The 16,742-nt window shown below is 47.3% G+C and overlaps 1 protein-coding gene across 1 annotated transcript in view; it reads right to left on the bottom strand.

Annotated features, from left to right (window-relative positions):
• The window catches only part of glsa (glutaminase a), an 84,211-nt gene that overhangs the window by 9,004 nt on the left and 58,465 nt on the right, over nucleotides 1-16,742 (bottom strand). The window contains exons 12-14 of the mRNA XM_084313579.1: nucleotides 15,994-16,170; nucleotides 1,014-1,145; nucleotides 77-169 (exon numbers count right to left, since the gene is read on the bottom strand). Coding sequence (XP_084169705.1) covers nucleotides 77-169; nucleotides 1,014-1,145; nucleotides 15,994-16,170 — 402 coding nt within the window. The remainder of the gene's footprint in view (nucleotides 1-76; nucleotides 170-1,013; nucleotides 1,146-15,993; nucleotides 16,171-16,742) is intronic.

The raw sequence follows: 16,742 nt of genomic DNA, 5'->3' as shown, positions 1-16,742 counted from the left end.
GTCTAAAATACTGCCGTCCCGTGGAGCAGCCATGTCCTGCGTAGATCAATGTGTCCGACCTGGACGCCTCGCTCACCCTCTGGTCTCCGCCCTCCCTGCGGGGGTCCAGCTTCTTGGCAAAGTGCCTCAAGTTGTCATAGTTGTGAAAGTTACACAGAGACACCAGATCCTGGAATGAATAAGCAGTGTAAACAATATAATTAACTCTGAATATAGAAATATGAGACAAATAAACGGTGTAAACAATATAATTAACTCCGAATATAGAAATATGAGACAAATAAACGGTGTAAACAATATAATTAACTCTGAATATAGAAATATGAGACAAATAAACAGTGTAAACAATATAATTAACTCTGAATATAGAAATATGAGACAAATAAACGGTGTAAACAATATAATTAACTCTGAATATAGAAATATGAGAAAGGTTAACAGTGTAAACAATATAATTAACTCCGAATATAGAAATATGAGACAAATAAACGGTGTAAACAATATAATTAACTCTGAATATAGAAATATGAGACAAATAAATGGTGTAAACAATATAATTAACTCCGAATATAGAAATATGAGACAAATAAATGGTGTAAACAATATAATTAACTCCGGATATAGAAATATGAGACAAATAAGCAGTGTAAACAAAGGTTCAGATGAGGGTCTGTGTGTTAAAAAGGAGAATTCCTGTTATTTCTGTGCTCCATTATGTGGATATTTGAACATGCACCACTCTCTCCAAAAGCAGAGAGAACAGGGAGAGAACCCTCGACCGTTTGTGACGTCACCCGGATGTAAAGTCATGGAGCACCGACTTCGTGGGGCTATAAAATGTTTCCGTGAGCCGCTTACGCCCAAAAACCAGTTTGAATTCTACAAAAGCCCACTTGGGAGACGTGAGGAGTCAGGGCCCCATGACCAGCCTTCCTCTTTTAAAAACCACCAAAATAACCCTGTTTCCTCCCGTCGTCACCAGAGACGCCGAGGCGTGGCGTAAAGCTGCGTACCGTGCAGAAGTGGATGCCTCTCACACTGTTGCCCATCTTGTCCAGTGGAGGGGACCAGCACATGATGCCCATGACGTTGGGCACCACCAGGAGGATGCCCCCGGCCACACCCGACTTCGCCGGCAGACCCACCTGCAAGGACAGAAACCATACCGTGTGAGGCAGGGAATTCACAATGGTGTGAACTAGGGATGTCCGATATTATCGGCCTACCAATATTAACGGTCGATATTGGCATTAAAATGTAATATTGGAAATTATCTGTATCTGTTTTCCAATTTTTTTTTTTTTTTTTATAAATTACATTTATTTAACCTTTATTTACCCAGGCAAGCAAGTAAGAACAAATTCTTATTTTATTTATTGTGAAAAGTATGCATAATGTTGTGTCTTTGGATGGGGAAACCCCGCATATATCGGTATCGGTTGATATCGGTATCGTAAATTGAGTTGGACAATATCGGTATATCGGTAAAAAAGCCAATATCGAACATCCCTAGTGTGAACGCTTCATCTCACCAAATACTAGGGCTGTCAATCCATTAATATCATGTGATTGTCCATAGTTAACTGTGATAAAATCACATATTATCTGTTCAAAATTAACCTTAAAAAGGGATATTTTTTAATTACTTAATAATAATAATAATAATTATTATTATTATTATTATTATTATTATTAATAATAATAATAATAATAATAATAATAATAATAATAATAATAATAATAATAATAATAATAATAATAATAATAATAATAATAATTTTTTTTTGATCCACTTTTTCTCCCATTTTTCCATATTTTCTCCCATCCCAATTTCGTATCATCCAATTCAACCCTCCCCTGTCACGAACGCTGTTTCTTGCCTCCCACAAGCCGGCTGCAATGTGGACTAAGTCATACATAGCACAAGTCCCCTCCGGTACTTGAGGTAACAGCAGTCGCATCTTTTCACCTGCGCAGCTCGATCTCTCAGTGACGAGGAGTAACGCGTGGGAGGCTCACGCTGCCCCCGACACTTCCTGATTCTACTGCGCAGGCGCACCAACCGACTTGTAGGAGTCGCTTGTTCACAACGTTCGATCCCCACCCTTCAGTTTTCCCTCCCCGTAATACGGCCAATGTGTATTACTGCGGACGACCAGCCAAACTGAAAAACAATGTGGAGAGCTGGATTCGAACACGCGAATCCTAGCGTCTCCACACTGGTGGCGAGTGCCTTGCCCACTACACCACCTAGCCGCCCGAATAATAATAATAATAATAATAATAAACTTTAATACATGAATTGCCCAAACTGCTTTACAACAGTGATTTAGACACAAATTGGCATAGGCATAAAAATCTGCATTAAATTGGCATAATTATAGACAGGCATAACATGAACACAGAATTTATATTAAAACCTCCTGACAAATATGTAATAGATTTCTGTCATTCAAATCTATAAAAAAAGATTGAAGAATTATGTTTTTGTCACCTTGTTGATGTGTGATTTAAAGCTTAGGTCTAAGTCTATGATAACACCAAGACTTGTAACTTTGGGTTTAATCCAAGGAGTAAGTTGCCCCATATTGCTCAGCAGCATTTCTCGTTTCATTATAGGGCCGACTAGCAGTTTTGTCCTCATTTAATTTTAGGAAGTTGTTGGTCATACATTTGTTTATTGTTAAGAGAGACAGGCAGAATGGAGTTATATTTCGTATAGCATCGCGTCCCGCTCTGAGCCTTACGAGATACTTCCATCTCCTGTGATACCTAATGTATCTCCCACGAACAAAAAACACATGCACCCCACCTGTATGGGGCCCCGCCCCTTATGGTGGTACCACCCATATAACCATGACTCTGGTCATGAAACACCCTTCCTCTATTTTCGTCCCAGCGTACTGGATGCTTGCACCATACGAGCTAGCGGAATGAAAAGATTAAGGAAGATTAATAATGTTGAGGGCTTACCGGAGGATTGTGTTTCCCTGGATTCTCCGGAGCTTGTTTCGACGACGCAGACCTATGCTGGTGGTTCCTCGGCTGACGGCGACGGACCGAGGGGCAGCGTACAAGGTTTGGCTAACGGGTCGGCTTGTACAAAGGTGAGGTCTGTGTCAGTAGGCGTCAATGTCGGTGTTGGTCGTGCTGTGGAGTATGTTTCGGCACCAGGGCCGGGGCGGCTTGGCGATCGTTCCACTGTAGTGGGCGATGTCTTGGCGATCCTGGAACATGCTGTTGACGCTAATGCTACTGCTACTGCTAATGCTAATGCTACTGCTGCTTCTTCTGCTAACGCTGATGTTGACGCTGGAATGTCTAATAATCCCCGCCGCGGGATTCCGCTTTTCCCTCCTCTTGCCGCCTTCATTGATGAAGGTCAGTCGGTGGTGGGTGTGGGGGGGTTCGCTGAGCTCTATTTACCTTTTTTGCGGGTGAAGGGGCTGACGACGGGGTGCAGCCCGGGGGTACCTTGGCTAAGTAGCCAGGTAGCTTCTTTTTTGTGCCCAGGCGGGGATGAACGACGTTCCGCCCGGCCGTTGCTTGATAGCATGTCGGCTCGGAGGGTGGCAGTATGGACGAATGAGTGGTATACTGCTGCAGGATGGCATTTAGCGGCGGCCAGTGTTGTGGCTCAGCTGGCTACTTTCCTATCCAAGATGGCGTCGGGTTGTAGGTCTTTGGGTCCAACCGACACTATGAACGTGATTCATGTTTGTGGTGTTATAGAGATCTTGACTCAGTCGCAAGCTATAACTGCGGGGAGGATTCGGATGCTATCGACTTTGGTTGTTAGGCATCTTTGGTTGGAGCAGTCTCCTCTTGGGGAAGAGGATAGGTTTTCTCTCCTCACGACTCCTTTTTCCACAGATAGTCTTTTTGGGCGTTCTGTGGAGGCGCAGGCGGTTTTTGATTCGGGTCCTACACCGCCTCACGCTGTGCAGCCAGGGGTGGGAGCACGGTCTCGTCAACGACTGTGGCGAGATCCTCGACAGGCGGCCATGTTTCCCCCGCCAGTGGTGCCCTGGTTGGAGAATCGACAGGGTTTCGCAAGGCCGACAGTCTTGGCGGCCGAGGGATCGGCCATTTTGGGTGATTTCGGGGTTGGTAAACCACCCCGTCGTCATTTTGCCGCGAGCAGCCCGCTCCCCGTTCAGTCCTCTCTCTGGTATCCCCAGAAGCGGGGCTTTGAGCGTTCTCCTTTGGCTGCGGGCCGCGAACCTTCTTTGAAGCGTATGCGGCCCCATTCTTCACTTCTCATGGAGACAGGGGCTGACACCCAGTTGATGGCTGAGCCTGGGTCTGTCCGTGAGAATGTTCCGTCGTCGTGTGGTTCCTACACCGCAGGTTGTGGGTGGGTGGAACCTGGTGTTGCAGCTGCCACTAGCTCCAGTGGTCAGCAGGGGGACTCGGTGCCTCTTCTGTTGAATGCTCAGCAGGGGTTACCCCGGCTTCGCCCTCGCCAGGCGGGGTATCGCGCTGTTGCCTCCCACTCCCGTCAAACCGGCAGTGGTCTGCAAAGGAGAGGCTGGCGTGATTTGAGTGGTAGCAATATCACTGCAGGGCTTCGGCGTGTAGGAGCCCATGGGGTCCTCAGGCCTTGCGTGTCTGGCTGCGGAACGGCTCCTCAGCGTGTGCTGGAGGGGTGTTCAGGGGGTGAGTGTGTGTCCACAAGTTTGATGACCGCTTCTCCCGTATCAAACCGGCCCTTTCTGTCGGGGTCCCCCCTTGGGTGCTTTGCACGACGGGGGGGACCGGGCCAATTATCTGCTGTTCCTTGCGGCCCAGCGTCAGTTGACGGCGGGGGCGCTGTGGGATTATATTCACATATGGCGACGGGAATGTCCCTTGAATCTGTGGATGAGGAGAACGTTAGAGGCGGGGCTGGTTTTGTAGTTTGCGCGGCCCCATCCTCCGTTCTCAGGTTTGGTGCCGACCCTATTGTTAGGGTCGGGCGCGGTGACAGCCCTGGCCGACGAGATTCAATCTCTGTTGGCGAAGCAGGCCGTCGTTGTGGTCCCGAGGACGCAATGTCAGGCGTCTACTCCCGTTATTTTCTGGTGCCCAAGAAAACTGGGGGGGTCAGACCTATACTGAATCTGTCCATGTTCAATCGGTTGATTGTAGTGAGACCGTTCAGGATGTTGACCGTCCGACTCCTTCTGCTTGCTGTCAGGAGGGGGGACTGGTTCACCTCCATAGACCTGAAGGATGCGTATTTTCACATACCCATTTTCCCTCCTCACAGGAAGTTCCTACGGTTCCTGTTTCAGGGCGTAGCGTACGAGTACCACAGAATGCCGTTCGGTTATTCTCTGGCTCCCCGCACATTCACCAAGTGCGTGGCGGCTGCTCTGGGGCCTTTACGTCGTCGGGGGATACGAGTTCTGTTCTATCTCGACGACATTCTGCTCCTCAGCCGTTCAGAGGAGGTTGCCAGGTCTCATACTCGACTGGTGGTGGAATTCCTCACCAGCCTGGGTTTTGCTGTGAATTGGAAGAAGAGTACCCCTCTTCCCAGTCAACAGGTGGAGTACTTGGGCTTGACATTGAGGTCGAAGCCCATGCTTGCGACCCTCTCGGAGCAGCGTCGGGGGGATCTCCGTCACGCGCTCGGGGGTTTCCGTCTGGGAGGGACGGTTACGGCGCTGCAGGTGATGCGTCTGCTGGGCCTTATGTCGGCGGCCCACACGGTGGTTCCTCTTCGCCTCCTCTTTATGAGGCGGATACAGAGGTGGTTTCTCTCTTTGAGAATAGATCCGGTGTGGGGCAAAGGGAGACGGTTGACGGTTCCTTTGTCGATATGAGGGGATCTCGCCCACTGGGGGAGGCTGGGTATCCTCTCCGCTGGGGTCCCCATGGGCAGCAGTGGCTCCCACGTCACGGTTTTCACCGACGCCTCTCTCACAGGTTGGGGAGGGGCGTTTCGGACCCACGCAGTGGGGGGCAGCTGGACGGGTCATGCCGACCCAGCTGTCCTGCATATCAATGTGTTGGAGTTGAAGGCGGTCCTCCTGGTCCTCAAACGGCTCGGCCACCTGGTGGTAGGCGAACATGTTTTGATCAGGACGGACAATGTGACGGCGGCGGCGTATATCAACAGGCAGGGTGGGACTCGTTCCGCCCGCCTGCTCCGGGTGGCGCGCGAACTGTTGCTATGGGCATCCCGCAGGCTGCGCAGTCTGCGGGCGCTCCACGTTCCTGGTACGGAAAATGTGGCGGCGGATATAATGTCTCGGGGCGGTCCTCGTCGCGACGAGTGGGAACTCCGCCCCGACATAGTCAGACAGATCTGGGATCGGTTCGGGGAGGCCTCGGTAGATCTGTTTGCGTGCCGACGTTCTCACAAGTGCCCCTTGTGGTTCTCGCTCAGTCGAGCGGATCATCCCCCCTTGGGGGTGGATGCCTTCTCGACCTTTCCGTGGCCGCCCGGTCTTCTGTACGCCTTCCCTCCTGTACAGCTGTTGAGTCAGCTGTTGGAGCGGATACGGAGGGAGCGCAGGACGGTGATCCTGGTCGCGCCGGACCGGGGCACGTCAGTGTGGTTCCCGGTCTTAATCCAGCTTCTGGTCGCTCCTCCTTGGGTCATTCCGTGGTCAGCGACGGCCCTCTCGCAGCACAACGGAGTGCTTGTCCAGCCTCCGGTGTTGGGTCAACGCCTGGTGGTGTGGCTGGTGGGAGGGTGAGTCTGGAGAGGATGGATCCCGCAGTGGTTGATACCATCCGGTGTGCGCATGCTCCCTCCACTGTCGCGGTTTACGCGGGCAGGTGGCGTGCGTTCCAAGAATGGTGTAAGGGGGGGGGCTGGGACCCAGTCTCCTGCCCCCTGGATGCTGTTCTGGGTTATCTCCAGTCTCTCCTTGATAGTCTGTCGGCTTCGACAGTGAGGGTATATGCAGCAGCTATATCCTCCTATCATGAGGGATTTGAGGGGGATGTCTTGTTCAGCCACCCTCTTGTGAAGCGTTTCCTGCTTGGCGCTCGACGCCTTAAGCCGGTGCAACTCTCCTTGGCTCCGACTTGGGATCTTCAATTGGTCCTCGGTCGGTTGTCCTTGGCCCCGTTTGAGCCACTCGAGCAGGCGCCGTTGGGACGGCTGTCTTTCAAGACCGCGTTCCTACTGGCTGTCACTTCCGCTAAACGCGTGGGTGAGCTCTGTGCTCTCTCGGTACGTCCAGAGTGCCTGTCTTTTCGGACCGATTGCGGTGCCACTCTGCGACCTAATCCTGCTTTCGTGCCTAAGAATATCCGGAGTTCCTTCCGCTCCCGGGATATTGTGGTTCAGGCTTTTCGTCCTCCTCCTCACACTAGTGAGTTAGATGCGGGCCTTCACCTGTCATGTCCAGTCCGTGCTTTGGGGTTTTACCTCAGCCGTACTCAGGACTTCAGGGTTACCGACCAGCTTTTTGTCTGTTACGGTGGGGCTCGTGCTGGTAAGGCACTGTCGAAGCAGCGCCTGTCCCATTGGTTGTGCGAGGGTATTGCCCTCTGCTACACGTTGGCTGGGCAGGATCCCCCTGGGGGCGTCAGGGCGCACTCCACTCGTGGGGTGGCTGCCTCTGCCGCTCTCCTGGGTGGGGCCTCGGTGGAGGACATCTGTGCTGCAGCTTCATGGTCCTCACCGGGCCCCTTTGTAAGGTTTTACCTCATGGACATGACCGGGGGTTCTGTCTCCCAGGCGGTTCTGGGGTCTGTGGCCTTTCCTGCTTCCCGTCCTTTGGTCGGGTAGCAGGAGTGTATGGGTATGGGCCGCAGTGTGTTGAGTCACACGTGGTTCCGCCTGTACGGTGTGTTCAAGGGGTTCTGGCTCCCTCTTGTTCGCATTCAGGTGGAGTTGACTGCGCCCCCCCTTCGTTAGGAAGGATGGGGTGACAGGGCTCCCCGCACCCCTTGATGTGGGCTTACGGGTCCTCAGGGGGTACATCTGTCGGGTCTCGCGCCCGCTCTTCCCCATTATCTCGTAAGGCTCAGAGCGGGACGCGATGCTATACGAAATATAACGATAGGTTATGTAGATAACCTAGTTATATTAGTATAGGCTAAGCGTCCCGCTCTGCGCGCCCTGAGTTCCCTCTTGAGGGGTCTTTTCCTGGGACGGGTTTTTGGCGAGGAAGGGTGTTTCATGACCAGAGTCATGGTTATATGGGTGGTACCACCATAAGGGGCGGGGCCCCATACAGGTGGGGTGCATGTGTTTTTTGTTCGTGGGAGATACATTAGGTATCACAGGAGATGGAAGTATCTCGTAAGGCTCAGAGCGGGACGCTTAGCCTATACTAATATAACTAGGTTATCTACATAACCTATCGTTAATATCTGCGTAGCTATGGAAACATACATTGTGTTTTCTAATGATGTTTCCAAGTAGCAGCATGCATAGTGAGAGAAAACGGTGCTTTTTCAATGTATGTGATGTATAGATTGGGGAGAGATGACCACAGCTAAAATGGTAGATCGAAATGTGCATGGAAGCAGGAGACGGTGATAGAACGGTGGTGGAACCAGTGGTTTCACAGGCACAGGCCGCGTCAGCGAGGGTTTTGTTATGAATTCCTTAGAAGAACATCTGAGATTAGAGTGTACTGTCTCCCAGGACAGGAGGGAGAGAGGTTCATCTTAATGAAACGTGAGTTTATTAGTGTTAAAGGTTATGCAGTTGTCATGACAACACGTCGCATGACAACCAGAAGGCGGGGCCGTCGTTGCGACGACGAACATCTATAAGTCGAACAGTGTTTCCGGGTGTTGAGCAGACTAGAATCTGACTCAGACGAGAATCTGACCAAGAGCGAGTAGGACTGAGATCACACAGAGGACTCTCTCTCCTCTTATCACGAGAGGGGAGGGGGGGGGGTTAAGGAAGAATGCCACGACATCATTAGCTTCGGCTAACACGAGGAGGGTTCAGGCTAACGACTAGGCCTGACCACTATTGGACTGAACAGAATACTCTTCAAGGACAATAACATCTGTTAACACCTGAGCTGAGGTTTCTGTTTATAGAAATAAAACCACGCTTTTCCTTGTAAGGTATTTCACGTTGTCGAAGTGTCGAATTCTTACGGAGGTGGGGAAGTATTATGGTTTACGGATTGCACTAACAGGGGGGAGATAAGGATCTTATCTACCAGTATCGGAGACGTCAGGACCATTAAAAGTACACAACGCAGAGGAATTGGATGGAGAGCCAAACAGACGAAGACGTGATACTGGCCAGTTTGATCAGAATCTTACAGTTGATGCCGTTGGGACCCGGATTTGCAAGAGATTAAAACAACGGGAACAGTTGGTTGTTGATGACAGCCGGATTTGCAAGAGATAAGAACAACGGATAAAGACTTTTTCAATAATGGGGCGACAGTGGACAACAGTCATCAATGTGTGGGAGAATCATGATCGAAGCAAGGCCGGCCAGCCCTGGGAGAGAGCGGCGAGTCGAGTGGTCAGGAGGCGAACCAGCGCTGTAGGGGAAACAGCGCTCCGATCAAAAATGTGAGTTCACTGTGCACACGGTTGTTTTGATTTTATAGCCAAATAAAAACGAACAGATAGTGAATCCGTAAACGTAAACATTTCTAGTTTGACACAGAGAGAGAATGCCAGCTGTAATAATATGAGCAGAGAGCCATGGTGAAAATCGAGGGTGTCTACAGATAATGAAAAGCAAATGAGGCAGGCTGCACAGTTTTGGTTTAAGGAGGGTAAATGCGAGATGAGGAAAGGGGGGGGGGGGGCGCTTGAATCAGATCGAAAAATTTTTATGGCGGGACTGTTTTCATAACAGAAGGAAAGTCGAAAGGAGATTGTACCAGTGTGTATTATGTCCGATCAGGCAAGAGTATTAGTCTGAGAAAGCGTCCCCTGATAATGGATAGGAAAGAGAGGAAAAACAGCGGTGTTTTCAGGCCTTGAAAGGAAGGGCAGCGTTCGTTTGTTGAGAGAGTAGCCATTTGCACCGAGTCAAAATGGCCGCAGAGCCACGAGGGGTTTAGAATCAGGAAGTGACACGTCAACTAAACCACCATAGAGGAGGAGTAGGTCGCCACCTAGTGGTGGAGGGGGGGGTAGTGCTGGGGAGTTTTCATTACCCATAGGGGAATATTTAGCACAGAGTGGATTATTATTATAATAATAATATTAGATATAGAGTTTAATTAGACAATGATTAAATAAGAATTGCACAGAAAGATGGTGCAGTTATTTGAATGGGTTAATTAGAATAAAGAGGGAAGTTTGAATTCCAGTGGGGCCTTCTCACACCTAATAAATAGGCAGAGTCTTGAGGGGACACGTCACCAGAAAGAACTGGCGCGCGCTGGGGGTCACCCGTGGGACAAACGTAGAGCGCCGAGTGGGTATCGTTTAGCTGCTGGTGTCACGCCGGAAGACAACAAAACAGGGAACAGCCCTGTAGGATTAGATATGGGTGTTGAGAAGGTGGGGGACTAATAGAGAACAAATAGGGGCTTGCAGAGGAAAAAAATATATAGAGAACGAGCTGCAGGCCCAAAGCCATGGTAGACTAATAGCAAAACAAGGGAAGTCGAATGGACAGACGACTGCCGTTGTTGTGTTTCTGCTTTCAAGGGGGGAATGACACCGACAGCGATGGAGATGACCAGGAGGAGGAAGCCGCAGGGGCCAGGCACCGCAGCCTGGTACACAGATCATCCGCGACGAGAGAGAGGAGACGGCGGCGGTGGAGGAGCAGATGTGGAGAGGACAGCCAGAGACACTGAGCAGTAGCAGACCAGGGGGACATTTTTGCCTAGGGGACCGCGCCCTGGGAGGGGGACCAGCTCAGGAAAGGAGCCGTCACTGAAAGGGGCCCTTGCCTAGAAGACGGGACCGGCCCGAGATGGGAGGTGTACTGTAAGAGAGGGAAGGGAGCGCTCTGATTTGGACGTGGGGTACCTGATAGGGGGGCCGAAGGGTTTAGGTGTGTCGTTTGAAAAGTTGCAATCTGTGTTTTTCTCTGTCTCTCTCTCTCTCTCCTCCATGACCGTTGTTTATCCTTTCTGGTTTGGGTGTGATGCGGGTAATGGAAAACAAAAGGAAAACAGCAGACGGCGGGGCCCTAATTGTTATGAGTCTATTTTTGTGTATAATTAATTGAAAAACCAAGTAGTCTTATGATTCTGAGGGGTGATAAGAATCAAGGGGGGATTGAGAGAAAACGGTGCTTTTTCAATGTATGTGATGTATAGATTGGGGAGAGATGACCACAGCTAAAATGGTAGATCGAAATGTGCATGGAAGCAGGAGACGGTGATAGAACGGTGGTGGAACCAGTGGTTTCACAGGCACAGGCCGCGTCAGCGAGGGTTTTGTTATGAATTCCTTAGAAGAACATCTGAGATTAGAGTGTACTGTCTCCCAGGACAGGAGGGAGAGAGGTTCATCTTAATGAAACGTGAGTTTATTAGTGTTAAAGGTTATGCAGTTGTCATGACAACACGTCGCATGACAACCAGAAGGCGGGGCCGTCGTTGCGACGACGAACATCTATAAGTCGAACAGTGTTTCCGGGTGTTGAGCAGACTAGAATCTGACTCAGACGAGAATCTGACCAAGAGCGAGTAGGACTGAGATCACACAGAGGACTCTCTCTCCTCTTATCACGAGAGGGGAGGGGGGGGGGGTTAAGGAAGAATGCCACGACATCATTAGCTTCGGCTAACACGAGGAGGGTTCAGGCTAACGACTAGGCCTGACCACTATTGGACTGAACAGAATACTCTTCAAGGACAATAACATCTGTTAACACCTGAGCTGAGGTTTCTGTTTATAGAAATAAAACCACGCTTTTCCTTGTAAGGTATTTCACGTTGTCGAAGTGTCGAATTCTTACGGAGGTGGGGAAGTATTATGGTTTACAGATTGCACTAACAGGGGGGAGATAAGGATCTTATCTACCAGTATCGGAGACGTCAGGACCATTAAAAGTACACAACGCAGAGGAATTGGATGGAGAGCCAAACAGACGAAGACGTGATACTGGCCAGTTTGATCAGAATCTAACAATAGTGAGAATAATAATGGCCCAAGGCAGCTCCATTATGGAACTTGGAAGTAGGTGTCATGTTTCTCAGAAGCATGATCTCCAAGCCTGATTTAATATAATCCCTTTGATTATGTTCTGAACCAGTTTAATACACAGTCAGAAAGACCAACTAATTTTTCTAGACGATTTATTAAGATATATCGTCAATCGTGTTGAATGCAGCGCTTAGGTCTAATAGGACAAGAATTTCGAGTTTTTGCATCCAAGTTTAGTCTGAGGTTGCTAATTATTTTAGTAAGAACCTTTCATCTTGCTGATGAATGGGAGGTTGGATATCGACCTATTGGTCAGTACATTACGATATAGTAAGGGTTTCTTTAGTAAGGGTTTCATGACGGCTGTTTTGAATGCATCTGGGAAAATGCCTGTCATAAGCGATGTATTTATAATCTTTAGGATGATTTGAAATACTTGCTGTAGGTATAGAGTTACATTCCATGACAGTTTTATGGAGCTCAGTTGATCCAAGTAATGCAAGTGAATTTTCCCATGGTTACCTTTTTGCAGGGTTTACAGATGGCATCTGTGTTTGCATCAGGGGTAATGCTGGCTCTAATTTATGTTATTTTGTTATTGAAGAATAATGCAAGTTCTTCATATTTTGATGCAGAGGACTGCAGAGGGGTGGGGGCAGTGTTGAGCAGCTGGTCAATAATATTCTAGAGTTTCCAGCATTCTCTCTGATAATCTTAGAAAAGTAGTCCTTTCTTGCCACTTGTATTTCTTTGTTACAGGCAGTCATGGCTTCTTATATACGGTATATATATATATATATATACAAACACAGTATATGTGAGCTTAGTTTTCCTCCATTTTCGTTCAGCAGCTCTACAGATTATCATAGTCTGACCAACACTGCTATTGATTAACCATGGGGAGATTTAGTCAGTTGACTTCTTTTTGACCTTCAGTGGAGCGACAGCATCCAGTGTATATGATAGGGTGTTGTTGAGATGTTCAACCATGCAGTTTAAAGAGCAGTCCAGGCCGTGTGGTTCAGGTAGTCTCATGATATTTGAGAACTTCTCTTCTGCCATGTTATCTAGTAGCCTTCGCTTAACCACGGTCACCGTTTGGGTCTCTGTTAAGATTAGGTCAGCGTAAAAAAAAATACACACAGTGATGGTCAGATATAGGTAATTAGATTACTGACACTTTATCAATGTTCAACCTGGTTGTTATCACTAAGTCTAGGCTGTTACTATGTTGGTGAATAGGTTCATTTACATGTTGCTGTCCAGTAGGTTGATAAGCTCAATAGCTTTGGGGTCCTTCTTCTTATTAATATAAATATTAAAATCTCCATGTATGATTAATCGTTCAAATAATAATTTGAATAATAATAATAATAATAATAAAAAAAAAAAAAAATCTCCATTTCTTTTTTTTCCCCCTTTTCCCAGTTACCCTTCAAGAGGTCTGTTTGTCCTCTCGCCAGGCCGTCATTGTAAACAAGAATAGAATCCATCATGATCTATTAATAAATAAATATAGACATAGATATACCATGTAACCATACTCCCCAATGATGACGTTACGGCAAACATTCAAAGACACAGGGAAAACCTCAACAGAAGATTCAAAAGCGAGAGAAAAAATAAGTAATAACTATATTCGGTACAGCCCTATATTACTTACTAACTTTAATCTTTTTTTAACCCTTTCACTACCACACTACCAAAGGGTTAACCTTTTCACAACCAACTACATAATGTTAACCCTTTCACTACCACACTACACTGTCTGTAGTGTGGTAGTGAAAGGTTAACCTTCTGCATCGGCGTATTTAGACCACTATCAGTAGGGCACTGATAAACTGATAAAAAATTTAAAATAAAAAAAAATTAGTATTAGAAGGCTATGGTGAAGAGGTACGTTTTTAGCTTATTTCTGAAAATAATAAGAGATCTAGCTTCCCTAATGTCCATAGGTAGTGTGTTCCATAACTTTGGTGCATAGTTAGCAAAGGCTGCATCCCCGATTTTCTTTAGACTGTGGCTTGGAACCTTCAATAGACCAGTAGTGGATGATCGCAATGTTTCTACTTTGTATATAAGGAGGAGGACCTTGAAATCAATTCTAAATGTTACCGGAAGCCAGTGTAGGTTACTTACTTGTAACTTCGGGTTTGATCCAAGGAGTAAGTTGCCCCATATTGCTCTGTAACATTTCTCTTTTTGTTATAGGACCGACTAGTAGGATTTCAGTTTTGCCCTCATTTAATTTTAGGAAGTTGTTCGTCATCCATTTGTTTATTGCTAAGAGACAGGCGGAAATGGAGTTTATAGCTGTGTGATCATTTGGTTCAGCGGAGATGTACAATTGTGTGTCATCTGCGTAACTATGGAAACATACATTGTGCTTTCTAATGATGTCTCCTCAATGTTCAATGTTCAATGCAATGTTCAATGCAATGTTCAATGCAAGTAAAGCACTTTAAACTTTAAGTATGACTAAATGCTTTCTTGACTATATATATAGTAACTGTTCCAAAATGCATAGATTTCTATGTATTTTAGGGGTTTGGGGGGCTAGCTCTTTTTAATATAAATGTCAGATTGTTTTATTTATTTCATAGATTTCTATGCATTTCAGGAGTTTGGGGGGCTGGCTCCCCAAAATAATTAAATAACATAACCCTAACCTAACCCTAAAACCGAAATAAAGTTAAAAATAAAATAGTTACAAAATCCACCCATTTTCGCCCAAAAACCGGCCAAAACCGGCAAAAAAATATTTGCGCTTGCTTCATATACTTCTGTGCCCCCCTGTGCCCCAGTAGAGTGCTGGGTCTAGATACGCCCCTGGCCTTCTGTAGTGTGGTAGTGAAAGGTTAACCTTCTGTAGTGTGGTAGTGAAAGGTTAACCTTCTGTAGTGTGGTAGTGAAAGGTTAACCTTCTGTAGTGTGGTAGTGAAAGGGCTAAAACCATAGACAGTATATTATTATGTTGCGTAATATATTTGGAAGTAAATCCCTTTGACCCCTTGGGGTCCCCAGGCCCCACTTTGAGAGTTGGGATTTCACAGTTATGTTATGGCAACTCTACACCAGAAATATAATCAATGGCAATATGTGTTCTTCCAGAAAGTCTGTAAACAAGATTTTTCATGGCTGTTTCTCTGCTCTCTTTCTGTGTCTTGTCCACATGCTTGCTTTGCTTCTAATGTGCCTGTGTGTGTATGTGAGGGGGTGTCTTCATCTTTGCTCTCCTGAAACGCGTCTCCATTCTTATTTAGCCAGATAAAAAAATTAAGAACAGGTTTCTTATTTGCAATGTCGATCTGGTGACATCTTTGTCAACAGCTACTGCTTTCCAGTATTTCCCCCACACGCACGCTTTGTCTTCTCTGTTTGTAAGGAGTGGCATCTGACTGATGAGCATCTTCATCTTTGACTTGCCGACATACTGTATTTCTCCATTCCGACTTCATTTTACTTCAGTCATTTTACTACTCTCTCCTTCTTTTCTTTTTTTTAAACTTACATTTTTTATTTGCAGTTTTAGTTTTAGTTTACAAACATACATCAGACAATACATTCAAATAACAGAAATAATAAAAGAAATATCGCCCCCCCCCTCCCACCATCCACCCTGAGAGATAATAACTTTATTTTATTTTTATTTATAGATAGGGCTCCCCCATATCCCAGGACCTCTATACACGGAGCCGGGCCCCAGCGACACGGGTCCCTTGAATTGATTGGGCCTGGCCCCGTAGAGGGGAGTGCAGGGGGCTCCCCCCCACCGAGCCAAGCCTGTTACCGCCCATGTCCCAAAGAACCCCACCCCCCGCACATCGACCCCACAACACACAAGACCCCACTCTCCGGGTCTCTCCTTCTTCCACGATATTCCAGAAATTCCATTAACGAATGGGAACCTGGAAATAGATGTTGGGGAGGAAAAGAAATGGAGGCACTCACGTGGAAGGCGAACTGTCCGGAGAAGTCGTACATGCCGCAGGAGTGCATGAGGCTCAGCGTGTTGCGCACGGCCTCGGGGCTCAGCACCCGCTCCCCCGTGATTGGACAGAAGCCGCCGTTGGCCAGGGTGGCCGCCATGACGCTGGCGCTCTCGCAGGTCACCTCGATGGAACACAGCTAACGCCAGAGGAAACAGAGGGGGGGAGGGGTGTTTATGCACCAGCACCGCTTCTTCTCAGCCGATTATCAATCCCCTCCCTCTCCCCCTCCATCCGAGGCTCTGACACCATCAACCTCTTCAAAACACACCTAAAAACCCACCTGTTCACACTTGCCTTCACGCAACACGGCCCTGCGCCCAAGTAGCCCACCCCCTGACTCTTTCCTTTTAAGCCACAGATCTTGTTTTTGTAAATTTTCTTGTTACCGTTTCGTCCAATTGGACAGCACCTTGCTTCCTTTTTTATCTTATTTGTTTTATTCTTTCCTGTTGTTAGTTACTATACATATATATTCATATTTTTTACCCTCTCTTTTCATATAGCTTCTCTCTCTTTGTACAGTGTCCTTGAGTTTGAGAAAGGCGCTCCTCTCTTTAAATCCAATTTATTATTATTATTATTATGATTGAGTCATGAAGCTCTCAGCATTGGCCGATACGGAGTACCAATCCCATCCATCACTTTTATTGAACAGTATAGGCTAGACTTAACACCATTAGCTTGAGTTACTGGACAAAAGATTATTGA

Source organism: Notolepis coatsorum, assembly GCF_963971535.1.
Source record: "Notolepis coatsorum genome assembly, chromosome: 1".
NCBI classification, from domain to species: domain Eukaryota; kingdom Metazoa; phylum Chordata; class Actinopteri; order Aulopiformes; family Paralepididae; genus Notolepis; species Notolepis coatsorum.
Note: the sequence above shows the minus strand (reverse complement) of the source record. Positions and strands in the feature narration are given on the sequence as shown.